Below are 25,537 nucleotides of genomic sequence, written 5' to 3' on the forward strand. Positions count from 1 at the left end.
TGTATTGGAGATGGAACATCTTTTGGGTAGAAAATGACGAGAATTCTCCAAAATAAAGACATCCTGTACACAAGTGATGGTATCTCCAATGTCGCATTGACGAAACTGAGAAAGCAAATAAAGAATTGAGCACAAAAATTGACGGCTAGATACAATGGCCGATTATCATACTAAAAGGCAACACCAGCCTCATCCCCATAAAGAGGAAAAAAAACTATTATTTTTTTCGTATAGCTTTTTACCAACATAGTTACTAAAGAAATAGAATAGCTGGTCAGGTTAGCAAACATCGTCTTTGACAAAGAATATAGCACTCCACTGCACCAGAGACACAGGCTTGCGATGATGGTGGAGAGATCAAATAAATTCACTCATGAATGGTCACCCCTTGCATTTTTGTGTCTCCTACACACCTACCGCTGGATACATACCAAAGTTATGCCCACCACCATTTGAATCAGCACCACCATACATTGGTAACTGTAGCTCACCTGAATGGGATGCATTGCGCAATCTAGATTTCTTAGGAGAATCGGTGTATGAATCAGTTGAGCCACCACTTGTAGTATACATCGATGATGTCGGAAGCCCATGAATCTTTGGAAGGCCTGTCGGATCAGTACCCAAGCTATAACCCCTTTCAACTGTCTCAGCATCAAGCGGTAACTCCTCCAATGTCTGCAAACCAGAAAACATTAGTTCGAGCTGAATGGTACTCCGTAGCAAAAGTCATAATAAGCCAAGCATAAACATCTTTAAGAATCAGAACCACTAGGATGTAGTTACAGACTTAATGGCGAACAGAATAGCTGGCAGAACCGATTTTTCTAAAAAAAATCTTAAATACCTGGCAGGACTGGTTTCACGAGTGAGTACAACAAAAAAAGAGAAAAAGGCAATGTACATTACAAGTTAATGTTGTCACACTTCTTCCCAACTTAAACAACCTTTCTGTTTAGTTCCTAAACAAAGCCTAAAATAAGATTATAGTATCAGAACCATAAACATTCAATCACAAAGCTTAGTGAGACTTGCAATTTAAATATACACAAAAATATATACTCAGTAAAAATGGTGGTGAATTGACCTTGAAAGCTTGCTGAAGAACACGAAGTGTCTCACGTGTACGCTTTCTCTTCATGGCTATCTCATCAGGTTCTTGCAACATTTCTTCGAGGAGGTTTTCTCTGCAATAAATAGCAAGCACCATTGATAGGAACTACGAGTACATGCAAAATGTGCAGCATTTGAATTGGCTAAGCTGCCAGGCGCTAGATAACAAAAACAAGTACATAAACATTCATGCAGCTAAGCTAATGAAAGATCAATTAGCCACTATCCTGTAAAGTATCTTGATAAAAAAATTAAGTCTATATCCAATACCTGTAAAGTTTCTTGATAAACACATTGTGTAGATCTCTTTTCGTGTGATTTACCTGGAGAAAGGATTAACACCATTTTTGTCAACAAAAAAGAAATCCGAATAAAAAATGAGGATTCACATAAGCGTTCTTACTAGAACCTGAAACCACAATATGCAGAGTCTAATAAAGCGAACAGACACCAGTACAACTTTCCTCATATTATATTTAGAAAAATTGTATCAACAAAAGGTAGACAACAATTCCAACTATACATAAATCTCGACCAAATAAAATAAATAAGTTCACAATTTTAACAGAATCAGCAATTGAAAGAATAATATACACACACACACATATACACATATACATGCACAACAACAACATACCCAGTGTATTCCCACATAGTGGGGTCTGGGGAGGGTAACGTGTACACACACATATATACACATATACATGCACAACAACAACATACCCAGTGTATGTATTCCCACAGTGGGGTCTGGAGAGAGGGTAGCGTGTACGCGGTCCATATATATATATATATATATATGAATGGAACTTGATTGATCGAAACTATGACACAATAAGAAGTTAGCTGAAGGTGGAATAGAGAAAGTTACTTTTCCCAGATGAAAAATTAGCCTCTTAACTGTTGGCAGAAAACCAAACAGTACCACTAGACACTAGTCCCCTGTGCTTTTAACTAGCAAAGTTGCTCGGACTCTCCAAAAAAGTTGTCGTACCCGTGTCGGACTCTTCAAATATACACTACTTTTGAAGGATCCGACACGTATCCAATGACATTTCTGAAGAGTCCAAGCAAAATAACTTTTGAGAATAGAACAGAACGCAGATTAATGTGTGTGGTTCATCCATTCTGCCCCCAGGTTGACATATTACTACTTATTCTAGGGTCAGTGTCTTCTAATGCTGAAAAATCCGCCTGAAAGAGAACATCCTTAAGAAGGAAATAAGAGAATGCAACGAGATGGGAAGAACTTCTAAAATCATTTAATCAGAACAAAGGAACAGCTAAAAGAGTAGATTTAAGAATCCTCAAAACTGCCACTAGATGGAAATGAAGAACCCCTGATCATAATTCATAAGTACATTGAAAGGCCACTCACATAGATTTCAAACACATCGAAGCATGAAATAAGTGAAGGACCAAGTCATTGCTATTCAGAATTACCAGAAAATGCATGATTGCTTTAGGCACTGAGTCTTCAATATTCTTCCTGACGACGTCATAGTATGACCGCAATAACAGTTTTGTAATGGCAATTTCAATTGTCTCCTGATCCGAATGAGTTTCTGAAGGCCTCAAGACACTTGGGGGCTTCAAAGTAAAACATATTAGAGATGTCATGTTTGGTTTTATCACCAACCTAATCCATAAAGAAATCATACAGCAGGGAGAGACTTCAAAACTCATACCTCTCTCAGGTGGATCATTGAGAAAGCATGATCCATGCTCTGCACAGGATCACTGAATGGCTTGCTAATGGAATTGTCTTTTACAGATGGACGATTGTCCGAGCCGCCAAATATTGATGATATTCCCCAACTTGAACCAACATTTGATCCTAATGAAGAAAGCAATGGTTTGGCAAAAAGACCAAGCAAAAAAAAAAAAAAAATTCTAAAGATTATAAAGAGTCCAGAAAAAGGACATGAATTCATAATAAGCAGCAACAGAAAAGTTCATGATGCTTTTCAAGCTAAAGAGTACCATAAGTTACATGAGGAAGGACTTTTTCATAAAGCTGTATTAGCAAATGGCTAATCCTTGTATACAATATTCATTCCTTCTTGTCAATAGGATATTTAACTTGTCAAAATAACTAATAACTAGTGTACGTTCAAGTAGTAAACATGTGGCATTAAATGAACACATCATGTATCACCAGATGGAAACACACCAGACACTGTAGTTTTCTCAACTTCTGGAGCAGGGCGAACAACCTGTTGCCAGAACAAGAACACTAATCAATGCAAATAACTTAGGTTTCTAACTACATGAAATTTGAAAGCTGTGCAATGTTAATCAGGGAGACGATGAAGAAACTAAACTTGGAGATGATGAGGCAGAAAAGGCCAACCTGATCAGGGATTAAACCACCGACCGATCTGGCAAGGATGGCACGTGATTTTAGACTCTTTTCAGAGGTCGGTGCTTTTTCTAAATCTACGCCATCCTGAGTAGCAATAAGCAAACAAAAACTTAGCATCAGTATGATATGATTAGCAAGACCAATTGCAAAAGTCTGTGAAAAAGCGAATGAAAATTTTACTTTCTGCCTCGGATTAGGTGCAGCAATCCTAGATGACTTGACCTGTTGTAATGCCATCTCATGAGCTTTAGTCCCACCAATAAAATTTGGATGTGAAGTATTTATGTAATCCATCTGCAACAGAAAAAATAATTTAGCTGAAAAATACACAAACTTTAACAGCAAAAGATCCATAAGAATTTTAGTGATTTGCTAAAGCAATTCACAAACTTTTTACGGCAAGATGCTTTGGAAACTATCAAATGAGCTTTGTCTGAGATATCAGATGAGCACAGACCCTGAAACCATTAGATAACTACAACTGCAGAGCAAAACAGCAATCACAAATTTTTATTGTAATATGTACAGAAAGAACGGACTCAAATTCTAGCTTGATATTTCAATAATAGCTGACACTTACTGATCAACTCAATAAACTTGATCATAGATGCAAATGTGTTTGCTGTATTAAGTATAAGCAAAACCAAATAAAACACCCAACATTTTCACATACCTCCATCTCAATAAGGTGTCCAATCATCACTTCTGAAGGTCCCAGTCCTTCACGCAAAAAATTCCCAATAACCTCATCCATGCGCTTTCTCAAAATTGGAAACCGTTGCAACTCATTGACCATACAACGATGGCTCATCTATCAAGGAATCATTCAAGTTAGAACCAGAAATTATAAGAATGCATTACCAGAATAAAAAGGGTGTCAACATTGGCCTACTTTAACCAGCTCATCATATATAAATCTTGCACACTGAAAACTCGGGTCCAGTAAACGTGCTATTTGTCTTCGGATGAGAACTTCAAATGGGACCTGCATATTCACACAATAATTAAGTTGCAACCAACCAATTGTCATAAATATACAGGAAGTATTCAAGAAAGCGTTGAACTATTGGCTCAAAAGCAAAGAAACAAGTTAATCCTTAAGAATTACTTCTGGCACAAATAATGCAGATTTGGCACCCGTTGCATTTTGAATGGCAGTTCGGATGTCATCATCGGTTAAATCTTCACAAGGATCAACTTCCTGCAGGAGAAAGAGAAATCAGATGAAATTTGATAAGCACCTAAACATAGGATAACATTAAAATTATATGCATCAACGTACTGCCTGTCATTCACATTTTTTACAGCCTTGAAGATTTAGAATTCTTGTATATGAAACCTTATAGTAAAAATTTGTGGTTTATTGACAGAAGGAGCTAGTCGATAAAAAAATATTCAAAATAGAAGATAGATTTCGATTATGAGCTCATGTTCGTGGATGAAAACCAACTTATGTGGACAATAGATGAATATTATTTATGGATTGTACATGTGTGTCACAACCTTAGCAACAATTTATGAAGACCAAACTGATAACAAATTCAACGCCCAACAAAAGCATTACAAGTCATTCAGAATTGGCCATACCAACTAAAGAATACATACTAGTTATCTATTGACAAAAATGGCAGCAGCCATTTATCTGCAAATATTAGCAGGTCTATAGATGAATTTCAATTCTCCAAGCAAGAAAAGAATGAAGTACGCATTGCAAAAGGTAATATGAAACTTCTACCCAACAAAAAAAAAAAGTTAATATGAAAGAAGCAGACCTCCAAACTCTTCACAAATATGTTCTGAAAAATGTAATGAATTCTTGCTCCACCAGACAGCTCAGTAGTTGACATTTCTTCATTTTTGCCTTCTATCATTGAAGAGAATGCTGCTCTTGACCCAACGAAAAAATCAAAATGAATAAGACAGACACAGATAATGAGGTTAGGAAGTGTAAATGGTCAATATGTTTATTTTTTTTTTTTTTTTTGGAACTTGGTAACTTGGTCAATATACATGATATTTATTACTAGAAAGTAACATTAGATAGAGTAGATAGACTCCAGCAGAAAACTACTATCAAATATTGCAATGTTTAGGCCACATTACCTTCACAGTACTTGGAAAGAATGTTCAGAAGGAGAGCACCCATACCAGCCTAGATTCAGGAGATTAGCGCAACGATATCAATAAATAATTCAGAAACACTAGCTGAACAAATTACAGTAAACCTAGCATAAAGAAACCCTCCAGGACTCAACAATTGGTAGTACTATGACAACAAACCCTCCAGAACATCAAACCAGTGCTTAGTAAAGCATAGGAAAGACAAAAGAAGTTACCTTTGACTCTGTGATCTCTCCATAGCTAGCATGCTCCTTTGCGACAGACACAAGTCCAGCACTAATGCGTGATTTCAATCCTGGAAGAAGTTTCTTGATGTGTTGCACCAAAATCTGCATTAATAAGAAGTTCAAGTTAATATCTGATTTCAAAGCAACAAGATGCCCCATACCACAACTGGAAAGCAAACAGCATGCATGGGAAATTAGAATTTCCTTTGGAACAGACAATGGCTGGGATTGGATGAAAATGGATGATAGCCAATCATCTAATTGATGTGGAAAACAACAAGAAGACAACAGGTATCTTTCCACAAATGCAAGTAAAAAAGGTGCAAAAGTGAACTGGAGACAGCCTTAACACGTCTTTAGAGCAATTAACCCCAGAAATAAGTAAAAAACACAAGGAAGATATGACTCTCATCCCAACAAACAGTAACGTATGTACTAAGGGACCAGATCTTCATCAAAGGAGACCAGATTGACACAGAGAACATGACACTAGAATTTGTCATACAGAGAGCGTCCGGATTATAATCCTTATTTTCAAGAAATAAGCTGTTTGGTAAACTCCTGATCACATATGCTGGAAACCCCCCAAAAAGGTATAACATGGTCACTGTGTAAAAAAGTTATAAATGTTCATGTTGTGCTTCTCATGTGCCATAACATGGTTACTGTATAAAACTTTTTTTACAACTACCAGTGACAAGGTAAGCATGCCTAAGTATTTCAAGGTGAAATTATTTCTCAAAATATGACCTTTTGTCCCCTTCTTTTTTTTGAATTCAACATGTCAATTACATTTTAAAAGTCAAAAAATAAATAAAAAATCAGAGGATGAAAATTGTAAGTTATTAATTGATTTGGAGATATTTTGAAAATGACCGAAAATATAATGTTTGACATCATTGTAGTTCACATTTACTATAAATATTCAGTCCTACAAGGATGTAATACACGCAATGTGGCAACCCAATAAAAGAAGAACCAACGTTACTTTGACCAGAAAGATTACCTGGTTCAACTTTTTTGCCAATTGAGGTACACCACAGCGATCAGCAAGATCACTATATACCTTCAAGAAAAAATAGAAAACCAAAAAAATGTTAAAGGATATAGACATGAAATCAACTAAATAAGAGGTGGTAGAAAACATACAGGGCGACTGCGGAAGAACTTCTCCTCAGCTACAAGTGCATCCTTAATACTCCGGTTCATCATAATATCCTGTTTTGAATAATTCAGCTATAGTATTAAAATATTAAAGCAAGAATATACGAATATTGATGAGGATATGCACAAAGATACTGTTGCTCATATGTAGCGCACAGTATTATCTTACCTTGTTACCCTATACTTTTTCCTCTGGTGACCAAAATCTTTACCTTGTACTTGTATATACTAATAAATCCAGACTACTACAAGCAATACTACAAAGTAAATTTGTTGAGTATTATGCACTGGCTGCCTAAGTTGCGCGGACTCTTCACTTTCGATGCCGCACCCGTGTCGGATTCTCCAAATATACACTACTTTTGGAGAACCCGACACGCGCCCGCTAACATTTTTGAAGAGTCCGAGCAACATAGCTGGCTGCTAAGATCTTCCGCATTTGAATACAAATTTTTAAGATTTTCAAGTTTTTGCTGCGATAAAGCTGCATTGGTTCTTGACACTCGTTCTGGTCCTCTTCTGGGATTCAATGGCTATAACTTTCTCTATTCGTGCATCTGTCCTTTAGGACTATTATAGGGTGCTATAATGCCTCAAACTCCTCTTTTGGCAGAAAAGGAAAGAGTGTAGAGAGGAATCATAAAGCTTGGACAGTTTATTACCTCTACTAATCCATCATAGGTTTAATTGTAGATGCTTCAAAAATACCGTCCTTTTTCCTTGGATTTTTAGGTTAGGACTCCCTATCAGTACTTTTAATTATCCTTAAAAATAAGTGCATTATGTAAGGATTCAAAAAAAGACATTGGCTTGTAGTATTCAATAACTCTACTTCATCCGAGGTAGTGATATGGACTGCGTACACTTTACCCTCCCCAGACCCCACTTGTGGGAATACACTGGGTATGTTGTTGTTGTTGGCTTGTAGTATTCAATAAAGATTACTTTGTGACCAAAAAAGAAAATCACACAACAAAATGAAAAGCTAGCAGGCTAATACCAATTTAGCAGCCAAGAGATTTAGAAAAAGAAAAACAAGACTAAAATGTATCCCATGCTTCAGACATGAAGGTAAATATGCAATCTAACACATAGTATTTGAAAAATAAGTAGTGCCAGCGTTACAAAATTTCTTGTCCTAAAGAATCTGTTTTCGTGCAAAGATGACCACGAAAAATGGTCAAAAACCATATATTTAGTAAGAATGTCAAAAACATGCAATTAGATAAATTAAACCAGTCCCAGGAAAAGAAAACTTGGTGCAGGTGCCTCTCGTAGACCTAAAGACTGTAGATATCCATGAAGAATGTAGACAATTTTTCATTTTGGGGTTTACACCCATCACAACATGCCTAATAAGAATAAAAAGTTTCAAAAGAAATATGGTAACCTCATATGCAACTCCAAAACATACATATGAATCAAATGAGTGAAAATCAAGCAAAAACAAAAACTTGAGAGAAACTACATTCTCCACCAGAAGAGTAGCCGAATTTATTACCTCCTGATTACGATTCACTATACCAACATAACCAAGGCGAAGGGGAATCACTTTTCCAAGTAAAAAATTACGAGCATCAGTACCCCTATCCATGATGTCCAACTGTGAAAACAATGGGAACAACCAATTTAAAACAATTATCAGAGAAAAGATGTAATCAACACAAGGATGAAATTCATTTCCTTTCACACTGACCTTTGTGATGACTCCAATGGTTCGATAGCCTGCAAAAAGAATCTCTCATATTAGAAAGCACCTAAACAACTAAACTCCTCTACATAGAATATATTGTTGCAACATACCATCAGGATCAGCATTCCCGGCAATCTGAAGAGCATCTGAGTTAGCTAAGTCTGAATTAGCTGGTGTTACAGCCAATATTAAGCAGCTTGGGAGCTTAATATACGACATGATCATTGTTCTGATCCGAGCTTCAATATCCGAAGGTTGATCTCCAACAGGCACTTTTGTTATGCCAGGCAAATCCACAAGAGTAATGTCAAGAACATTTGGTGAGAAAATTTTCAACCGTATCTGCTTGTCCGAGACACCTTTATTTCCTCCGGCTTCCCTTTCTGTCTCCGCCTAATGCCAATGATGAAATATTGGCAGTTAGAAAAGAGAAGAATAACTTAAAGTTCAAGGAAAGGAAATCACATGAACAATAACTGAGATTGCACAATGTTTAATGTCCCAGCCTCGGCCAATCCTTGCTACTAGATGTGCATATACTTCCATAGCAAAATCCACGGTCAGTCTAATAACTATCTCTTTGTTCCTATGGATAAGATGTGGATTATTTGGAGGGAGAGAAATATGAGGGCTTTTGAAGGGGTAGAAATGAGTTTTGTGCAGTTGACAAGTAGTCTTTGTTCCCTTATTTATTTTTATTTTTGGTACCCCATGTAGTTCCGGAATGTGTAGGGGGGATTGGCCATTGGGTGTCTTCTGTAGATAATCATGCTGTTCATAGGTTCTTTAATTTTCGTATGCTTCTAGGTACAGCTGATTTTGGCCTAGTGATTAATGAAATTGTTTGCCTGATTAAAAAAAACTACTTCTTTAACCATAACTGATGCACAGACAAGCAAATGATCTTTCAATCAGAACTACTGTTTCCCCTTGCTCATGTCAGGGAGACACTATCTTTAATTCTTTAGAATACAGCTTATGATATAGATATTGTATATATTACGATAGGGGTAGAGCATTGTCCTTTGAAAGATAACTTACATTTGCGTCAGTTTTCATGATCAAAGTGTACCCTATTGCAAAAGAAAGAGGAGGGTCCATATGTAACCAATAAATTAGTGGAAGAAGTGCAAATATGAGATGCCAACACACTGTTTGACAATTTAAGATGAGTGATTCTCGGACACGTGTACAATAACATCTAAGCAATAATATCATCATAGTTAGCATGAAAATTTAAACAACATACGGTTACACCCATAAGATAAAGGAGTAAATAGATCAACCAATCAATGGCTTGATAGAGTGGACGGACATAGAGGGGATGGCCAACTTCAGCTACTTTTTGACTGACGTGTAGTTGCAATACTTAGCAATGTAGTCTATTTCAGAAAAAGAAATATACTAATCCAATCTCTTAAAAAAAAAACTAGGTGTTCTCATAATTGAAAGATAAATGAACTAGTTTTTTTACCGAGGCATAGATGCAATACTTAATAATTTAGTCTACTTAATAAAAAATGCTTAATACTACGCTTTTACGATAAATTGGGTGTTCGCTACAACTGAAAAATAAATGAACTCCACAAACGAGTTGAAAAGTGTGCTAACTAGATCAATGCACATCATAACTTTAACATTATTTAAACGTGTAATAGTGCTAAGGAAGGACAGGGTTTAATAAAATCTTGAGTCTTATGAATAAACCCTTCATCTTCTAATAATCACTAGTCAAAATCCTGCAAAGAAGACTGAATAATCCAACAAGCCTAATGATAAGAGCATAGACAAGGGATTCAAACATCTTTTTCTTTCACATTATAACTTGGAACAGAACATTTGATATTCAATCAAACTAATTAGTTTCCTATTGGAGAATGCATACAAATATTCTAAGAAAATTAACAGATTTACACACGTTAAATCAATTGACTCTAAATTCAACAAAGTATGTCGCATGCATACGACTATTCTAATAAAATTAACAGATTTACACACATTAAATCAATTGACTCTAAATTCAACAAAGTATGTCGCAGCTGAAAATGACTACCTGAATCTCCCAACGGATTTGATTGAAATCATAGAAGCGCTTGCCAGGAAGATGCAAAAACTCTCCCCATTCTTCATCCGTACCATCTGGATTCCTCTTAGTTTGAAGTAGCTGTAGAACAAGAGGACGCCTAGTACATATATCTGAACCTCTAGGCAAAAAATCCCGGCCTACAAGCGCTTCAAGCACACTTGATTTACCACTACTTTGACTCCCTACTACAGCAACCTGCGGTAGCTCAATAGTCGATTGACTTCCTAGCTGCGCAAATATGTCTTGCAGCTTGTTCACTATCGGTATTACTGAATGACCTAATGAAGCCGCCGTCGCCGCCGCAGCCGCCGCCGTAGTGGTTGACGGTGCTGCTGTTTCTTCCGCCATGTTGAAGATCGCCGGAAATTGATTGACGGTAGAACCCTAGAAGTGGATTATTGGTTTGATTGAGGGGAAATCTAATGGATTGGGTACAAAAAGAATGAAAAAATATTCTGTCTTACCGCCCAAGAAACAACCCAACAAAAAATCTTTGCCTCTTTTCCCCAATTTGAACTGGACCAAAACTCATACGCTATATTGTTATCATGTCTGAACGTGGGTTTAAAATCTTATTTTATTTTTTTAATAATTACTTCGTTTTATATTACTCCACCGTCAAAAGATAAATACTTTTTTTTAATTTGTTTATGTTAAACAAAAATTATAATAAATAAGCAATAAATTCTTCCGATTACTCCTATTTGATTCCCTAGAACTACATATGGTTGGAAGATCATGTGAATATCATGGTGGACTCCAAGATATATCTCGAAGATCGTGGCATACCACATATATATAGTAGTAGTAATTATTTTTCATCAAATGCAATTGAGATGATTTTATTTTGATATGTGAATGTATGTGTGATTTTGATAAATATATTTTTCAATAAAGAATAATATTATAATAAATTAATATTAAATTAAGAATCACATAAAATTAATCTTAGAGAAAAATAGGGAAAAAAATACCAATAGTGTGTTTAAATTATAAGAATAAAATGATTAATTACTATGTTTTTAAACTATAATTAATATTTCTTTATTTGAACTATAAATTCCGGACATAATAGTCATTTGATTATTTATTTTTCTTATATTTTAAAACCAAGTAAAATTTAAGTTGTTAAATTTTTCTTATTAGTAATATATCATATTTTTATAAAAGAAAAATAAATCACGTTAGAAAATTTTAGCACTTTGAGCTCCTTTATATTTAGGAGTCCTTATATTATTCATAAAGTTTGGACAAATTAATACGTGTGAGCTAAAGAAGGTAAAGAAAAAAAGAAAAATATGATCTTCTTGGGGACGTAATAGCATTGACATGCCTCGTTGGAGCCCTGTTGGTGTGTAGATCTTCCATCAGTATAAAGTATAGTATATCTGAGTATTTAGAATTGCAATTTCTTTTTTTGTTTTTCATATTTGGGTGTATGGTGGAGATTCAAAATATGAGATATTTTGTGGAATAGATTATAGTGGTTCCCATGTACGTAGGAAAAGACATCATATTTAACTAAGAGAAATTAAAATTCAATTATCTAACCAACTCTAAAAACTACTAGCATATCAGTCGTTTGATAAAATATAAAAGAATAATGTAAAATATGGTGTATTAGTAATGTTGGTATTAGGTATATTTGTGTCTTTAATCATACTAATACGTGCATTAGAATCTATTGCATTACTAATACCATAAATTTTCATATATTAATTATACACATCTTAATACCAAATAGAGTGTACAATTAATGTCTACATTAGTACTTTCTATAGAACTTCAGATGTTTTTTGAGTAATATTGTAGTTATGGCTAAAGTTTTGTCTTTTCTGAATGACCCATTTTTGCTTGAACTTCAGTCACATATATGATTGAAGTTCAATCATTTTTATTTAGACTAAAGCAATTTTTGCCTTGAGTTCAAGCATATTTTCATGAAATCGATGCATATATGACTTTATTTTAAACCCTTTTTGTCTAAACTTTAGCTTCATGATATGAGCTTTAGGCGAAAATGCATAAACTCTACTCATAAGTATTGATGATGATCCAGACTTTAATCAAAGAGATGACCTAAAATTACAGAACTTGCAATATAATATATGAATAAGTTACAAAACAAACGACCAATGAAATATATGAATAAGTTACAAAACAAACACCAATGAAGAAAGACATTGCCAAGCGTTTGAAGGCCTTATATGTTGCCCAACAACATATGATTGATCATTATATACATTTGGACTTTCTTGTTTAATTAAGGTCGATATAAATTGTCGTATGTACTGTGTGAGTATTTTTCACATCTAGGCATTCTTCAGTCAAGCTAGCGTAGCTGAACGTTTTTCCCCTTGAATCTAGGCATTGAGTAATTCAACAAAATAATGCCATGCCAAAATTCCGACTTTTTTGAATTCCAACACCTGTTGATGTTGCATTAAGTTTTTATAACTAAATTGCCAAAGCAATTGGTCTATAATTTTACTATAATACCAGAATATAAAGATATTTCTCAAACAAGAATACTAAAAAGTAAATCCAAATAGGCCAAAGCATGAATCTGAACAGATTTCACTTGCCAAAGAATGTGTCACGTGCTTTTTTTTATAGCAGTTGCTGAAAATTACATTCAAAATGGGGATCCATTGTTGCAGCTAACAGTAGGAAATAAGTAGAAAGGATGCACATTAATTTGTATAGAAGGCATCAATTTCTTCACCATGCTCCTACACAACACGTAAGTCCTCTAGAGGCTCACCAACTTCTTTCATATTTGGCCGCTCCTCTGGTTCACATTCCACACACTGTATTGCAAGTTCTGCAATTACATCTCCGTCGAGAGGATAAAAACCTGGATCACCCTCAAGACTTTGGTGGACAAGTGAACGCCCAGATTTGAACTGTTTTAAGGCCCACGTATCAAGTTCATGATCAGGTGTAGTCTTTGTAGGCATTCTACGCTGCTCAACAACTCTTTTGCTTATAAAATTTAAGAGGAAAACACCGAAGGCCAAAACATCAGACCTGACAGTGAACCTAGCTGCAAAGTATTATTTAACAAATTACAAGCATGGTTAGAGGGCAATCAAAAAGAAAAAAGTCTCAAATATGCCACTAAACTATCAGAAATGATTCATTTATGCCATCCGTTAAAAGTTGGCTCATTCATATCATCGCCGTTACAAAATCGGTCCATCCATGCCATTACTTTTTAACAGATGGTTTTTAAAAATAGCCTTACTACGTGGCAGCTTATTAGAGGGCCACGCCAATTTTTTTAATTAATTTTTTTATTTTTTTTGATCCATTAAAAAAAATTCACGCAACTTTTTGATCCATTGAAAATTAGTTTGATTTATGCTTTTAAAATTTGATTAATTTTTCATTGAATATATTCTTAAAACATTCTCGTTCAATTTATTTTTTTGTCATTTTTGACATATTGAGATTGTTTTCATATTTTACCTTTAATATTAATTATTTTTTTCTTCAAATTAATTTCAAATACAACAATAAACATCATTTAATAAATATATTATAAAAAATAGCTATTTTAATTGACGGACGAGTAACTAAAAGGGAACAAAGAGAGTATACACTCCACGTTTTTTATCACTTTTTTTTTTAAGATTCACGTTAACTAAAGCTTTTGTCATTTTTCCGTTGAAACTGAAGGGATATATAAACATCAAATATTATTATTATATTATTAATACTATATATGTCGGCATGTTGTCGCCTTCCTGTTTTTGCAATGATAAATGGTGATGCATAAAGTGTTACGTACAAATGTTGAATGCTGATTAGGGGCGGCTCAACCCTTTAGGAGAAAAGGCGGCCGCCTAAGACCCCAAAATATGAGGGGCCTATTTTTGTTTAGTAATAATAAATTACAAATTTTAAGAAATATATTAAATACTATTTATAGAAAAAAGAAAAAATTTCTATAAAAAAATAAAACGCTAGGCCTCCGTTTGATTTTTACCTTAAGCCATAAATTTGATTGAGTCGCCCCTGATGCTGATGATGTCATTCTATGCTTAATAAAAAAATAAAAAACTAAAAAGTTACTTACATTCGGCTGACAAAATATTTCATGTATGCTAAGACATACAATATGCTTAATTAGAATAACGTTTGGTTATAAATTTTAATAGTAGATTTTTTAAAAAAAATATTTAAATATTTGATTGATCATGAAAAATTAATCAAATTTTAAAAGTATAGATCAAATTAATTTTTAATGGATCAAAAAATTGGGTGAATTATTTTTAATGGATCAAAAAAATAAATAAAAAGAAAATTATTTTTTTAAAAAATAAAAATAAAAAATGATGTGACCCTCTAATAAGCTGCCACGTAGCCAGACTGCTTTTAAAAATCGGTTGTTAAAAAGTAATGGCATGGATGAGTCAGTTTTGTAACGACGATGACATGAATGAGCCCAACTTTTAATAGATAGCATAAATGAGTTATTTCTGATAGTTTAGTGACATATTTGAGCCTTTTTCCTATTTATAATAGCTAATATTTCATCTTTATACACCGCATAATTTTAGACAAAGAGTGTGCACTGAACCATCCTTTGCCTAAGGTGGGTCAAACAACAATGTTCATAAAGGAACGTTGTTGTTTGTTTCCAATATACAAACAACAATGCATTACCAAAATAGGCTAGAAAGTAAAGATTAACGGCAACAAAGTGACAAGATGGACACAACAAGTGAAGCATTCATATTAAACACAAGACTGTACAAATTATTTGCCTATTTTCTTCTCTTTTCTTCCACATCCCCTCTTTTCAAACATAATGTCAACTTCTATTAAAACAAATATAAGGAAACTGAGGAGAACACCAGCTACAAGAAATATACTGAGAATTGTCTCCAGAAACTTCAAGGAAATAATCCCTGGCACCTCTAAGAAAAAAATATTGCTTTTAGTATTGCTGGCATTTGTCTTGACTTTCTTATCATAATTGAGTTTTCGTTTAGGTACCATAATTGGGTTTTTCTTTTAGAAAAACGAAAACGTATTCTCTATATTTGGCTAATCATTATTCTTATAGGAAAAGATTATAGACTCTATAAATAGAGAACTCCTTTCTTCTAATTTTGTAGCATCCTAATCCTTATTCTTGTAGGAAAATGTTATAGACTCTATAAATAGAGAGACTCCTTTCTTCTAGTTTTGTAGCATCCACAACGTAGTCCTAAGGGTTTGAGAGTTTCGTTTGGGGGAGATTTTGTGAGACACAAGTGTTACGGGATCACTTATGTGAACCTTTTTTCTATTCTGAGTGAATTTTGTGAGTTGTCTCTCTTGACAGTTTGTGTTCTCTTTTATATAGTGGATTGCTCATCTCCTTTTGTGGATGTAAGTCGATTGACCGAACCACTTTAAATTCTTGTGTCTCTTTTGGTGTATTTCTCGTTTATCTTCTCACGTGGCGTCTTTCGAGATTTGCTTTGCTAGCTTCCGCATGACACCTGATTATTTCGATCCTAACAAGTATTACGCAACTGTAATAACACTTTTTTTTTCTTTTTTTTTATAACAGTATTGTCCGTACCAGCTTGTGCGTTCCTTCACTATTCCATTCCATTGGGTACTTATAAACCCGCATAGGTACCAGGGTAGCACTCAGTCCACCACACCATTTCATCAAAAAATGAAAGTAAGACTAATTCACTAGTGATACATTTGATGGAAACAAAAGAAGAGAACTCGGCCGCGCCTAAAAATGGATCCATCAATGTAGCCAAATGGAGCAATTCTGTATTCTGAAGAATCGATTGTATTACCCAGAACCCCTCCAACTAAAAAACCAAACTCAAAATTCTGGAGAGATGAAACACAAAAATATCCTCATTACTAAATACAGCATAAACAAACTTTGACAACCAAAAATATTGATCGATCTGCCGAACAACAGGAAAACAACAAAATGTAATTGCAATATTGCACCCACGATGTGATAAGGAGCAAAGTTGCGAATCGGGTATTTCCTATCATGCAGAGCGAGCTAACTTAACCCTCTGCAGCCAATTGAAGTCATCTGAACAAGCAAAACAAGAAATTAATTGGAATGTCAACATCTCTCCTACTGATTAATGAGATTCACTGCATATGTCCCCTTCCTACATTTCGTATTCTGGTCATAGCTAGTTTTCCTTAGTAATGACTACAGATTCTTTTTTGATATAATTCCATCCCCACGGGTTTTCACCTCCCATGGTGGTGGTGGGTTTGGCATGGACCCCTACCTTGTATATTCGGATTTTGCGAAAGAACAAAAAGCGGGCCATAGACCTTACCTTCTAAAAAAACAAGTGGCAAAAATACATCTGCCATTTACATAGCCAAAACCTTGGCTACGAATTGAACTAATGTACATAGAAGGAGGATATTAGAGCAATTAATTCTAATAACCAGAGTAAAGATAGATGTAAGAGTAGAACTAAATCCTTCGAGCTTGCAAGAATTTCAGTTCATACTACAACTTTTCGCGGTAAGCATAGACAAAGAAAACACAAACAAGTGAATGAGCATGCACGTACGTAGAAACACAGACAAACACAAAGACAAACCTCTAATCTTTGCAGTTTGTCATCGCCTATATATTTAAACAACCTTTCATCATGACCCAAAATCTTGACAGCGACATCCTTAGTGGCATCAGAATCAACAGGCATTTTCCCGCGATAGAGCTTCCCTAAGTGAGTGACTCCAATCAGATTCTCTGGAGAAAATTGACGCGTAAAATGACACAGGTCCTCTGATGTGAGATCAAGAAGATCATTGCCCACGGGGCAATCCTCATCATCCGAGCTCAGATCATTTTTAACGGGGCAATCCTCATCCGACCTGAGATCATCCTTAACGGGGCATTTCTTTCGTATGCAAGGCAGGTTGAAGCATCCTGTAAACAAGTGATCAGTTATAAGAACTAAACAACCATACTACTATAAACTTTTTTTGTTCTTTATTACCTTTTGGAAACAGGTGGCCTTGAATACCAAGAAAGAACTAACTGCAATACTTAGCTAAAGCAGTTATTCAGTTTCAAAAAAAGATCCACCTATTCCACAAAATGTCCCATGTTTGAATCTCTGCCTCCATTCCCCCACCCAAAGCACATATATAAATTGCAAACAACCAGAAAATAAATTAATTGCAATCTATATACAGATCAACATACCCGCTAGAAAAATATACACTTTCTGTCTTAATTTATGTGACACAATTCAAATTATGATAATCAAACCTTTTAATATTGACCTGAATTCGAGCATGAAATCTTAATTTTTTTAGAAACTACATTTAAAAGTAACCACAATTGATAGTTCAAAATATTCTTTTAAGAAAATTCAGTTAAGGGAAGATTTATTTGAGTCACAGAATCCGAAAACAACAACAACGTAACATGACCAATGTATTACGACCAAAGTGTGGGATCTACCAGTGTACTCAAATTCTGAAAAGTGATACATAAACTGAGATGGGTGGAATAAGTATATTTTTTAAAAGGAACGTAACGAAATCATAGAAAAATAAATATACAAATATCGAAGATAGATACCAGTAGGACAGCGGCGAGGCATGATTCTTTTCCAGTTAGAAGAGAGAGATTGATTTTTGCTCAACAAATTTACTCTAATTTTTGTAACGCCAAATGACTTAGAAGCTCTTGTACATGATTTCATTTGCTAGACAAATAATATTTTACTTAAGTTTTTTTCTAAGGTAAAATTTCAAAAATAACTAAACTTTAGCCGATAAATGAGTGTCATAGCTACAATTTTCCTAGTTGCAAGATGTAGTTATAGATTAGTAGAGAAATATACAAATTAGAGAATTCGCTCTAAAAAATTATACAGATGTGCCAAAATTTGCTTTGTATACAAATATAAATCATTTGGAGATTTATATATACGCTTCGAAATTCACTTTGTATTTGATATATTATATGTACCCATATTAAAGAAAAAAGTTTCACAGATACTCACAAGGAATTAGTATAAAAAAGCAAACAAAGAAATTAAAATTAATAAAAATTGTACGAATTAGATTATGACCCTTTTTAATCCAATCATTTCAACCGAACTCACCATTTTGATGGCCCTAAGTAGCAGTTTTGGACTTCATTTGAGCAAATTGCATTTGACTGGGAATTCGTCATTGGTATAGTTCTTTTTCATGAATTCGAAATGTTAGTCTTACACTTTGGCCGGAAAGTCAACTTTGAGAAGCCACATCTCCAGCTGTTTTGGCCTCTCCATCACTCCAAATGTGCTAAATTCAAATATGTGTTTTTGACCAAAAAATAATAAATTATCAATGGGTTTATTATTTAAATTGATTGCATATTTTTGGTCAACCAGGAGAAAATACACAATTAAGAACAATATAGAGATGGTAGTTAATTAATGAAATCTAAATAATCGGATAGAAATTGACCTAGGCAATTTCAACAGTTAAAAGTTTAATCTTAAATAAATTCTTGATGACGTCATGTGAAAGTCCAAACTCCGAAACAGGCTAAAATTTCATCTAACACCATCTCCTATTTACATTTTACATTTTTGACCAATTCCAGTAGCCTCTAATAAATTGAGAGAATATTCAATCACAATTTCCCCTTGAGAAAGCTGATGCATAATTTCTTCCATAGCTCCCTGTCTGGCTCAAGCTCTTCAACCTTCAGTTTGGCCACATCAGCAATGCTCTCCTATATTACAACAAAATTAACATAAAGTCAAGCTTGTATAATTTGCATATTAAACTATTTCACATCATTTTTTTTTATAGTATCAATCATGCCTTTGGGGGCATAATATTAAACTATTTCACAACTATTTTTTAATAGTATCAATCATGCCTTTGGGGGCATAATATGTAGCACATTCTAAACATGTGGCACGCTCGACTGTTTAGGACGTCATATCACATATGGCACACCTACAAGTAGGTCAGCTGGATAAACAATATAGTAGGAGTAATTCATTGTCAATGTCAATTGGGCCACTATCACCTAGATTGAAAAAGACATGGACTGCTGAATCATTTTATCACAGGCGGAGTTTGGATTTTGAATTATAGTAGCTCAGCCCTTGATTGTATATGTAGTTGGTTGTTTTATTAAAATAAAGAGTGAAACTACATTCATTATTATAGTAGTACTGTTTACAGTTTACACCATAAGATTGTTTATTCATGTTCACTGTTCAGAAGGGTTATGTTGTCTGTTGAAGAGTTCCATATCGCATGAAAAGGGATGAATACCTTTTGAAGTTGAATTAGGCTCAAGATTCATTTCCTCCCAATGACTCATGATACGAGCCAAACGGCCAACATAGCTTTTGGTGTCTTTTATTAACTCATAATGAAAGGGATACAATCATGTAAAATATAATTACCTGAATAAGACTGTGTTGAAGAAGACGATCAATGAGGTGGAGAAGAATGTCCTTGGTGTACTCGGGGTGACCTTGAATGCCCATGATGTGATCACCATATTTAAACATCTCAATTCCAGTTTTGTTGGACCATGCAATCACCTCTGCTTTGGGTGGAAGCTCACGGATCTAATTCCAAAATAACAACACATTTTTAGCCAAGTCTGTACTAAACCATTCATTTTTTTTTTGTCCTTTAACAACATAGAAAGGAATGCTAAGGTTAAGAAGATTATTAGCCAGGAAAAAAAAAAGCAAATTTGATACAAACCTCATCACGATGACACTCAATAATTTGCAAAGATGCAGGTAAGTTGAGAGCGTTGAATTGCTTGGTCGTTGATAAATTAACAGTGGTGACGCCAATGTCCCATCCAGTAGTCGCTCTCTCTATAGTTCCGCCCAATGATCGTCCTAAGATCTACACCACATAAGAGACACTTTCACTTTCACATACAAATGCGTGAAAACAAAGGGAAAAGCTCAAGAAAATGAATGGACAAAAATAATTCAGCGAGAAATCATAAAAAACAAATTATAAATTAAATCTAAAGTTCCAAAGGTTTCCAGATTTGACAATGTTGGATCACTACAAATTTTAACAGTAAATGCATGATTGTCAGTTGTCACACTTTTACATAAACTATGGTTCTCGTACTTATGAATTACTATCAAACAAAAAAAATGGTGATTTTGCCATCATACAAATACTTACGATATTAACGTACGTTGCAATAATAAGACAATATTTTTTCTAACTTGCTTGGTGATGTTGGATTTGGAGATTGGAATATATCACCGACAGTGTCAGCTATGTGCCACGTACAAAACGAGCTTATCTTTCTAATTAATTATTAAATAATTCTCTCTAGATCTAATCCCTTGTTATGGGCCTTTATCATAAAAAATACTAAAAATTACACAAATACATAACTTATGTTTCTAATATTACAAAAAATTTCAACTTCCTAAACATATTACAAAAATCCAACGTATACAAAGAATGTTATGTATATGTCAGTTATGTTATGTATATTAATAGGAAGAGATAGTAAAGTAATTAAAAAAGTGGGAGAGAGAGTAATTACTTCCAAAATGGTTGGTATTTATGTTATTTATATTAAAAAATACTACTAGTAACAAGTAGGACATGTTAGATAACATAAAACAAAGCTTGGATCTTGAACATGAAAATTACGAAGTCATAGCCTAATTGCTATGGAGTTTAATCATACATACTGACATTAAAAATTTCTCAAACATTGTTAATGTGATTTAACTGGCTATAATAGGTCATCATTTCATTTTTTAGATTATTATATCGGACTTGCTGTGAAAAATTACCAATTATTGTTGGTTAACTTAACCTGAGGCGTAAAGAACTTATACGGTTGAAACTCTCTGCCCCAGAAGATTATTACTTTTAAGGACTGATTCCTTGTGTTGTAGTTGCAATGTGTTACACCCTTCGTTTAAAAACGAATGACCTACTTTGACTTGGCACAAAGTTTAAGAAAATAAAAAAGGTTTTTGAATCTTGTGGCCTTAAATTAAATTTATGTCAAATGTACCAAAATGTCATTTAATCTTGTGATCCTAAACACATTTAGAAAGTTGAAATTAAAGTATTACCAAAAAAAAAAAAGGTCAAATCTTTTTAAAACAGACTAAAAAATAGGTCATTCGGAGGAAATATCATTTTTTTGAATTGGACGGCTTATATCATCTGTCACAATTATACATAGTTACGTGAAGTATTGAGTATGAAAGATAAATAAATAAATAAATAAATGACAGCAGTACATGACAAAAGTGTAACTAAGATTAAAGACGAGCACGTGAATAAGCAAGATTGGCTGACAAAGAACCCCAAAAACAATCTGCCTCAAACAACAGAAAAAGAATCCTAAAATATATGGGTTGTCTATAATTGGATCCACATTTATAAGCCTGAGGCTTGATGGAGACCAAATGATCTAAGATTGGTGTAAAAAGGTACCACCCAAACTGTTCTATCCAAAACTCTCATTCACTCTAAGCCAGAAAAATACCAACGTGATTTCCAATTTTTCAATCTCTGTGGCAAATGGTCCAAAATCTCACTCATAAGGGCTTTTGGACCACTATGGTCCTGCCATGAAACAAAACCCACTTGTGTTTAGAATTTTAAATTATTGATGTCTTGAATTTTAGGAGGAGGATGTGTTAGATATAATAAAATTATTATGACAATTTTCTTTGTCCATTATTAATTTGGCATATTTCCTCAAGAAATAATAAATAATAGGGATAATTTTACTTTGAATGTAAAATTAATATATTTTTGACAATAATAGGGGTAATATTTTACATTCATTTTTGAATGTAAAATTAATATACTTTACTATAAATAATAGGGGTAATTTTACTATATCATTTTTGAAAAATATATTGTGTAATGAAACTAAGAGTAAAATGTAAATAAATTATTCATTAATTTTTTAAACTGGATAAGTATTGTTATTATTATGTACAAGTAAGACTGGAAGTGGTAAATAAAGACTAGAGCGCTGCCACCTTAATAGGCCCTGCAACGTGCGATACAGATTAGTCGGGGCTCGAATGCAGCCACTAGATACCGAATGGGAAATCAAAAAAAGAAGAATTTGGACAAAAAGTTAGGCAAAAGTTACCTTGTCCTATGAATGGGGGGAAGAACTAAGGCACAACTTGGTAACACAGAAATTGCTATTAAAATAACATTGCCAATTGTCCAAACACGTTGGCAGACTTTGCAAATTTCCAACTAAAATATGTCTCTCAAGTCTCAACTCGGTATTAAACAATTACATAGCATAGAAAAGAGTTACTACAAAAATAACATATTACTCCAGTAATATAAAAAAATCTAAGTATGATTCTATATAGTTAGGGTCACTAGTCGGTGGAATAAGAATTAACAATTTTGGAATAAAAATATAGATTTATTTTATCCTGCGGTTAGTTATAAGTATTAATATATTATTTATACTAAAATAGTGGGATCCATATAAAAGGTGATAGCAATATCTTCTCCGCATACCAAACGACCATTTAGCACAGTAGATCAATAAGAGTAAAATGAGATGCTTGAGGTTAAGTTTATTAACAAGATATTGGAAAGTGTTAATTTTTTTTGGACTAACCAAAAAAAGAAAAAAGTGGCACGTAAATTGGGAGGGGAGGAGTAATAATTCATTTTTCATAATTTTAAAAGTAAAGTTTTTTTAATAATTAGGCAAATTATTAGAACGTCAGCACTGTGAATTTCATCTTCGAAGTTACTACTGTTAATATGCTCTTTGAAACTTTACAAATCCATTTGAATTTAACAGTTGGTGCCGTATGCGTATGTATTTAATTAAGCAAGCTTATAGCTTTTTATGCGTTTTGATTACTTAAATTGTGAGTTTATTTTTGGAGAATATTTCTGTTATTACTTTTATGTATAAATCTAGTAAAAAGCCACGTATGACACGTACTAGAACAAACTCAATGCATTAAAAGCGCCTTCCTGACAATTGGACAAGACAACAAATCAAAAAACTAGAGACACAAATTAAAAAGACAGCTGTAAGTAAACCAATTTTTAAATAAATCTCAACACCCAAAACAGGCATTAAAACAAAGTTAGCGTCTAAATTTATTCGTCTGATTTTACCTTACATACAAATAAGAAATTAATTAGTAACTCATATTATGAATTAACAGTATAAAAAATGAAGTTTTAGGGGATTAAAAGAGTTAATTAAAAAGAAATACCTGGTGTCCAAAGCAAATACCCAAAACTTTCTTCTTCATTGAATCAAGTTTTTTGAGCAAATTCAATAACTTGCAGATCCACATATCATTGCCGTGAGCGTCATTGCAACTTCCGGTGATTACGTATCCATCGTAATCGGCGATCTCATCATCCGCCGGAAACTCGCCGTGAGCCACCCTGAAAAACTCCCAAATTTCACCTTCCTCCGCCAGCATTCTCACGAAAACCCCGAAATAACCTCCGTATTTCTTCTTCACATATTCTGAATCCTCTGCACATAATAAAACTGCAAATTTTTTTCCTTCCATTATTGATTTTTCACAAGTAGAGAAGAAGAAAATACTGCTATATACTCTTTACAACTGATATATAATATGTATATGTGTATATATAGATTCTCTCTCTAGTGGAAGGGCTAGAGAGAGATGGAGATTTTCTCAATTGCTAATTTTGTTTCTCTTGTGAATTGATGAAGGAAGAATTTGGCAACAAGGTGCATATATAAGCTGTAAAAGGTAAATACATTATTAATTTCCAATTTCGTCCTTCGGTTATCACTTTAGTATGTTATTGACCCTATTACCCCTTGATTGTGTTGAAGCTTTATATTGTTATTTATTTATATAATAAGGAAGCAAGTTTAAAAAGTATTATAAATAGCTCAAAAATCCCCTTTAACATGTTTGACCCTCTTTCCACGTTGGATCAAAACTATTCTTAACGAATTAGAAATGAGGTGGTAATTGCCATAATGACCAATCAAATATTGTCACTTGTTTAAAATTACATGATTTTGACAAACACAAATATAATCTTTCTTTATTATGATATTAAATTTGATAACTTACGTTAACCAATTGAATAATGTAAATGTTCAAAATAACATGCCTTGGTTATTTACACTTTAATTATCTACTCCTTTTATAACTATAAATAGAGGTGTTATATAACTTTGACATTCAATAAGCCTTGGAGCATTAGCATCGACTGCATAGCTTTTTGAAGAACCAATCAACAGAGTTTTGTACTTCTATGTGAAAATCAATTCAGAATGACAAAGCGTTGTTCGACATTTCTAATAATTAAAATATATTTTTGAAACGCCCAAATCATAATATAATTCAAAAAAAAAAAAAAACTATTGAAGGCTCTCGAACCTGAGAAAAGTTTATGAGTTGAAGAAGCAAAAAAATAACAAAATTATGCTCGATGAAGTTCATCGAAAAATTATTTATTTATTTATTTATTTTAATTATGATTAAACTTTAACATTCTAAAATTTGTTGTGGACAATTTTGTAAAAGCTTCCTTAGTAATTTTACAACGGTGTACCATTTTAAGTGAAAACGATGACTTTTAATCTAATCAGTGAATATCATGATTAATACTTACTCCGTAATACTTGCACAGTTTAGATGGTTATTAATTATTACTCTCATAAGTGTCGTGACATATTTTTCGGATGTTGCTAAATGGCCATAAAACTTTGGCCATAATATGATCATAATATTAAAAAGTCTATA

At 33.7% G+C, this 25,537-nt stretch overlaps 2 protein-coding genes and 1 pseudogene across 4 annotated transcripts; all 3 read right to left on the reverse strand.

Annotated features, from left to right (window-relative positions):
* Window positions 1-20: 20 nt before the first annotated feature.
* On the reverse strand, window positions 21-11,502 carry LOC107840109 (dynamin-related protein 3B). 3 transcript variants are annotated; one of them, XM_047394957.1, is made up of 21 exons: window positions 10,737-11,502; window positions 8,794-9,076; window positions 8,687-8,715; window positions 8,492-8,593; window positions 6,976-7,044; window positions 6,833-6,892; window positions 5,815-5,928; window positions 5,582-5,630; window positions 5,251-5,360; window positions 4,587-4,679; window positions 4,371-4,463; window positions 4,152-4,289; window positions 3,659-3,772; window positions 3,437-3,562; window positions 3,287-3,329; window positions 2,802-2,950; window positions 2,557-2,703; window positions 1,384-1,436; window positions 1,088-1,187; window positions 492-678; window positions 21-413 (listed from the first exon to the last, which is right to left on the reverse strand). In XM_047394957.1, the coding sequence occupies exons 1-21, from the start codon at window positions 11,115-11,117 to the stop codon at window positions 406-408; spliced, it is 2,448 nt and encodes an 815-aa protein (XP_047250913.1). In that variant the 5' UTR covers window positions 11,118-11,502; the 3' UTR covers window positions 21-405. The 3 variants fall into 3 exon arrangements, with proteins under 3 accessions (XP_047250913.1, XP_016539327.2, XP_047250912.1); XM_016683841.2 differs by having other exon boundaries at window positions 21-678; window positions 3,467-3,562; XM_047394956.1 differs by having other exon boundaries at window positions 21-678.
* Window positions 11,503-13,169: 1,667 nt separating this feature from the next.
* LOC107879453 lies at window positions 13,170-18,661 on the reverse strand (annotated as a pseudogene).
* Window positions 18,662-19,173: 512 nt separating this feature from the next.
* LOC107840110 (gamma-glutamyl peptidase 5) lies at window positions 19,174-24,642 on the reverse strand. Its single transcript, XM_016683843.2, has 4 exons — window positions 24,014-24,642; window positions 20,505-20,654; window positions 20,195-20,362; window positions 19,174-19,506 (listed from the first exon to the last, which is right to left on the reverse strand). The coding sequence occupies exons 1-4, from the start codon at window positions 24,320-24,322 to the stop codon at window positions 19,405-19,407; spliced, it is 729 nt and encodes a 242-aa protein (XP_016539329.1). The 5' UTR covers window positions 24,323-24,642; the 3' UTR covers window positions 19,174-19,404.
* Window positions 24,643-25,537: the final 895 nt, after the last annotated feature.

This window comes from Capsicum annuum, chromosome 8 (assembly GCF_002878395.1).
Source record: "Capsicum annuum cultivar UCD-10X-F1 chromosome 8, UCD10Xv1.1, whole genome shotgun sequence".
In the NCBI taxonomy this organism is placed as follows: Eukaryota; Viridiplantae; Streptophyta; class Magnoliopsida; order Solanales; family Solanaceae; genus Capsicum; species Capsicum annuum.

What these genes read in the sequence shown, in the direction of transcription:
- LOC107840109 (XM_047394956.1), bottom strand. Translation starts at nt 11,117, where the DNA reads ATGGCGGAAGAAACAGCAGCACCGTCAACCACTACGGCGGCGGCTGCG. An exon ending in GAGAGATCACAGAGTCAAAG is followed by an intron (nt 5,631 to 5,814) that starts GTAACTTCTTTT and finishes TCCTGAATCTAG; the next exon opens with GCTGGTATGGGTGCTCTCCT. An exon ending in TTCTTCAGCAAGCTTTCAAG is followed by an intron (nt 679 to 1,087) that starts GTCAATTCACCA and finishes TCTGGTTTGCAG; the next exon opens with ACATTGGAGGAGTTACCGCT.
- LOC107840110 (XM_016683843.2), bottom strand. Translation starts at nt 24,322, where the DNA reads ATGGAAGGAAAAAAATTTGCAGTTTTATTATGTGCAGAGGATTCAGAA. An exon ending in GTATTTGCTTTGGACACCAG is followed by an intron (nt 20,655 to 24,013) that starts GTATTTCTTTTT and finishes TATGTGGTGTAG; the next exon opens with ATCTTAGGACGATCATTGGG. An exon ending in TTCAACACAGTCTTATTCAG is followed by an intron (nt 19,507 to 20,194) that starts GTAATTATATTT and finishes GTTGTAATATAG; the next exon opens with GAGAGCATTGCTGATGTGGC.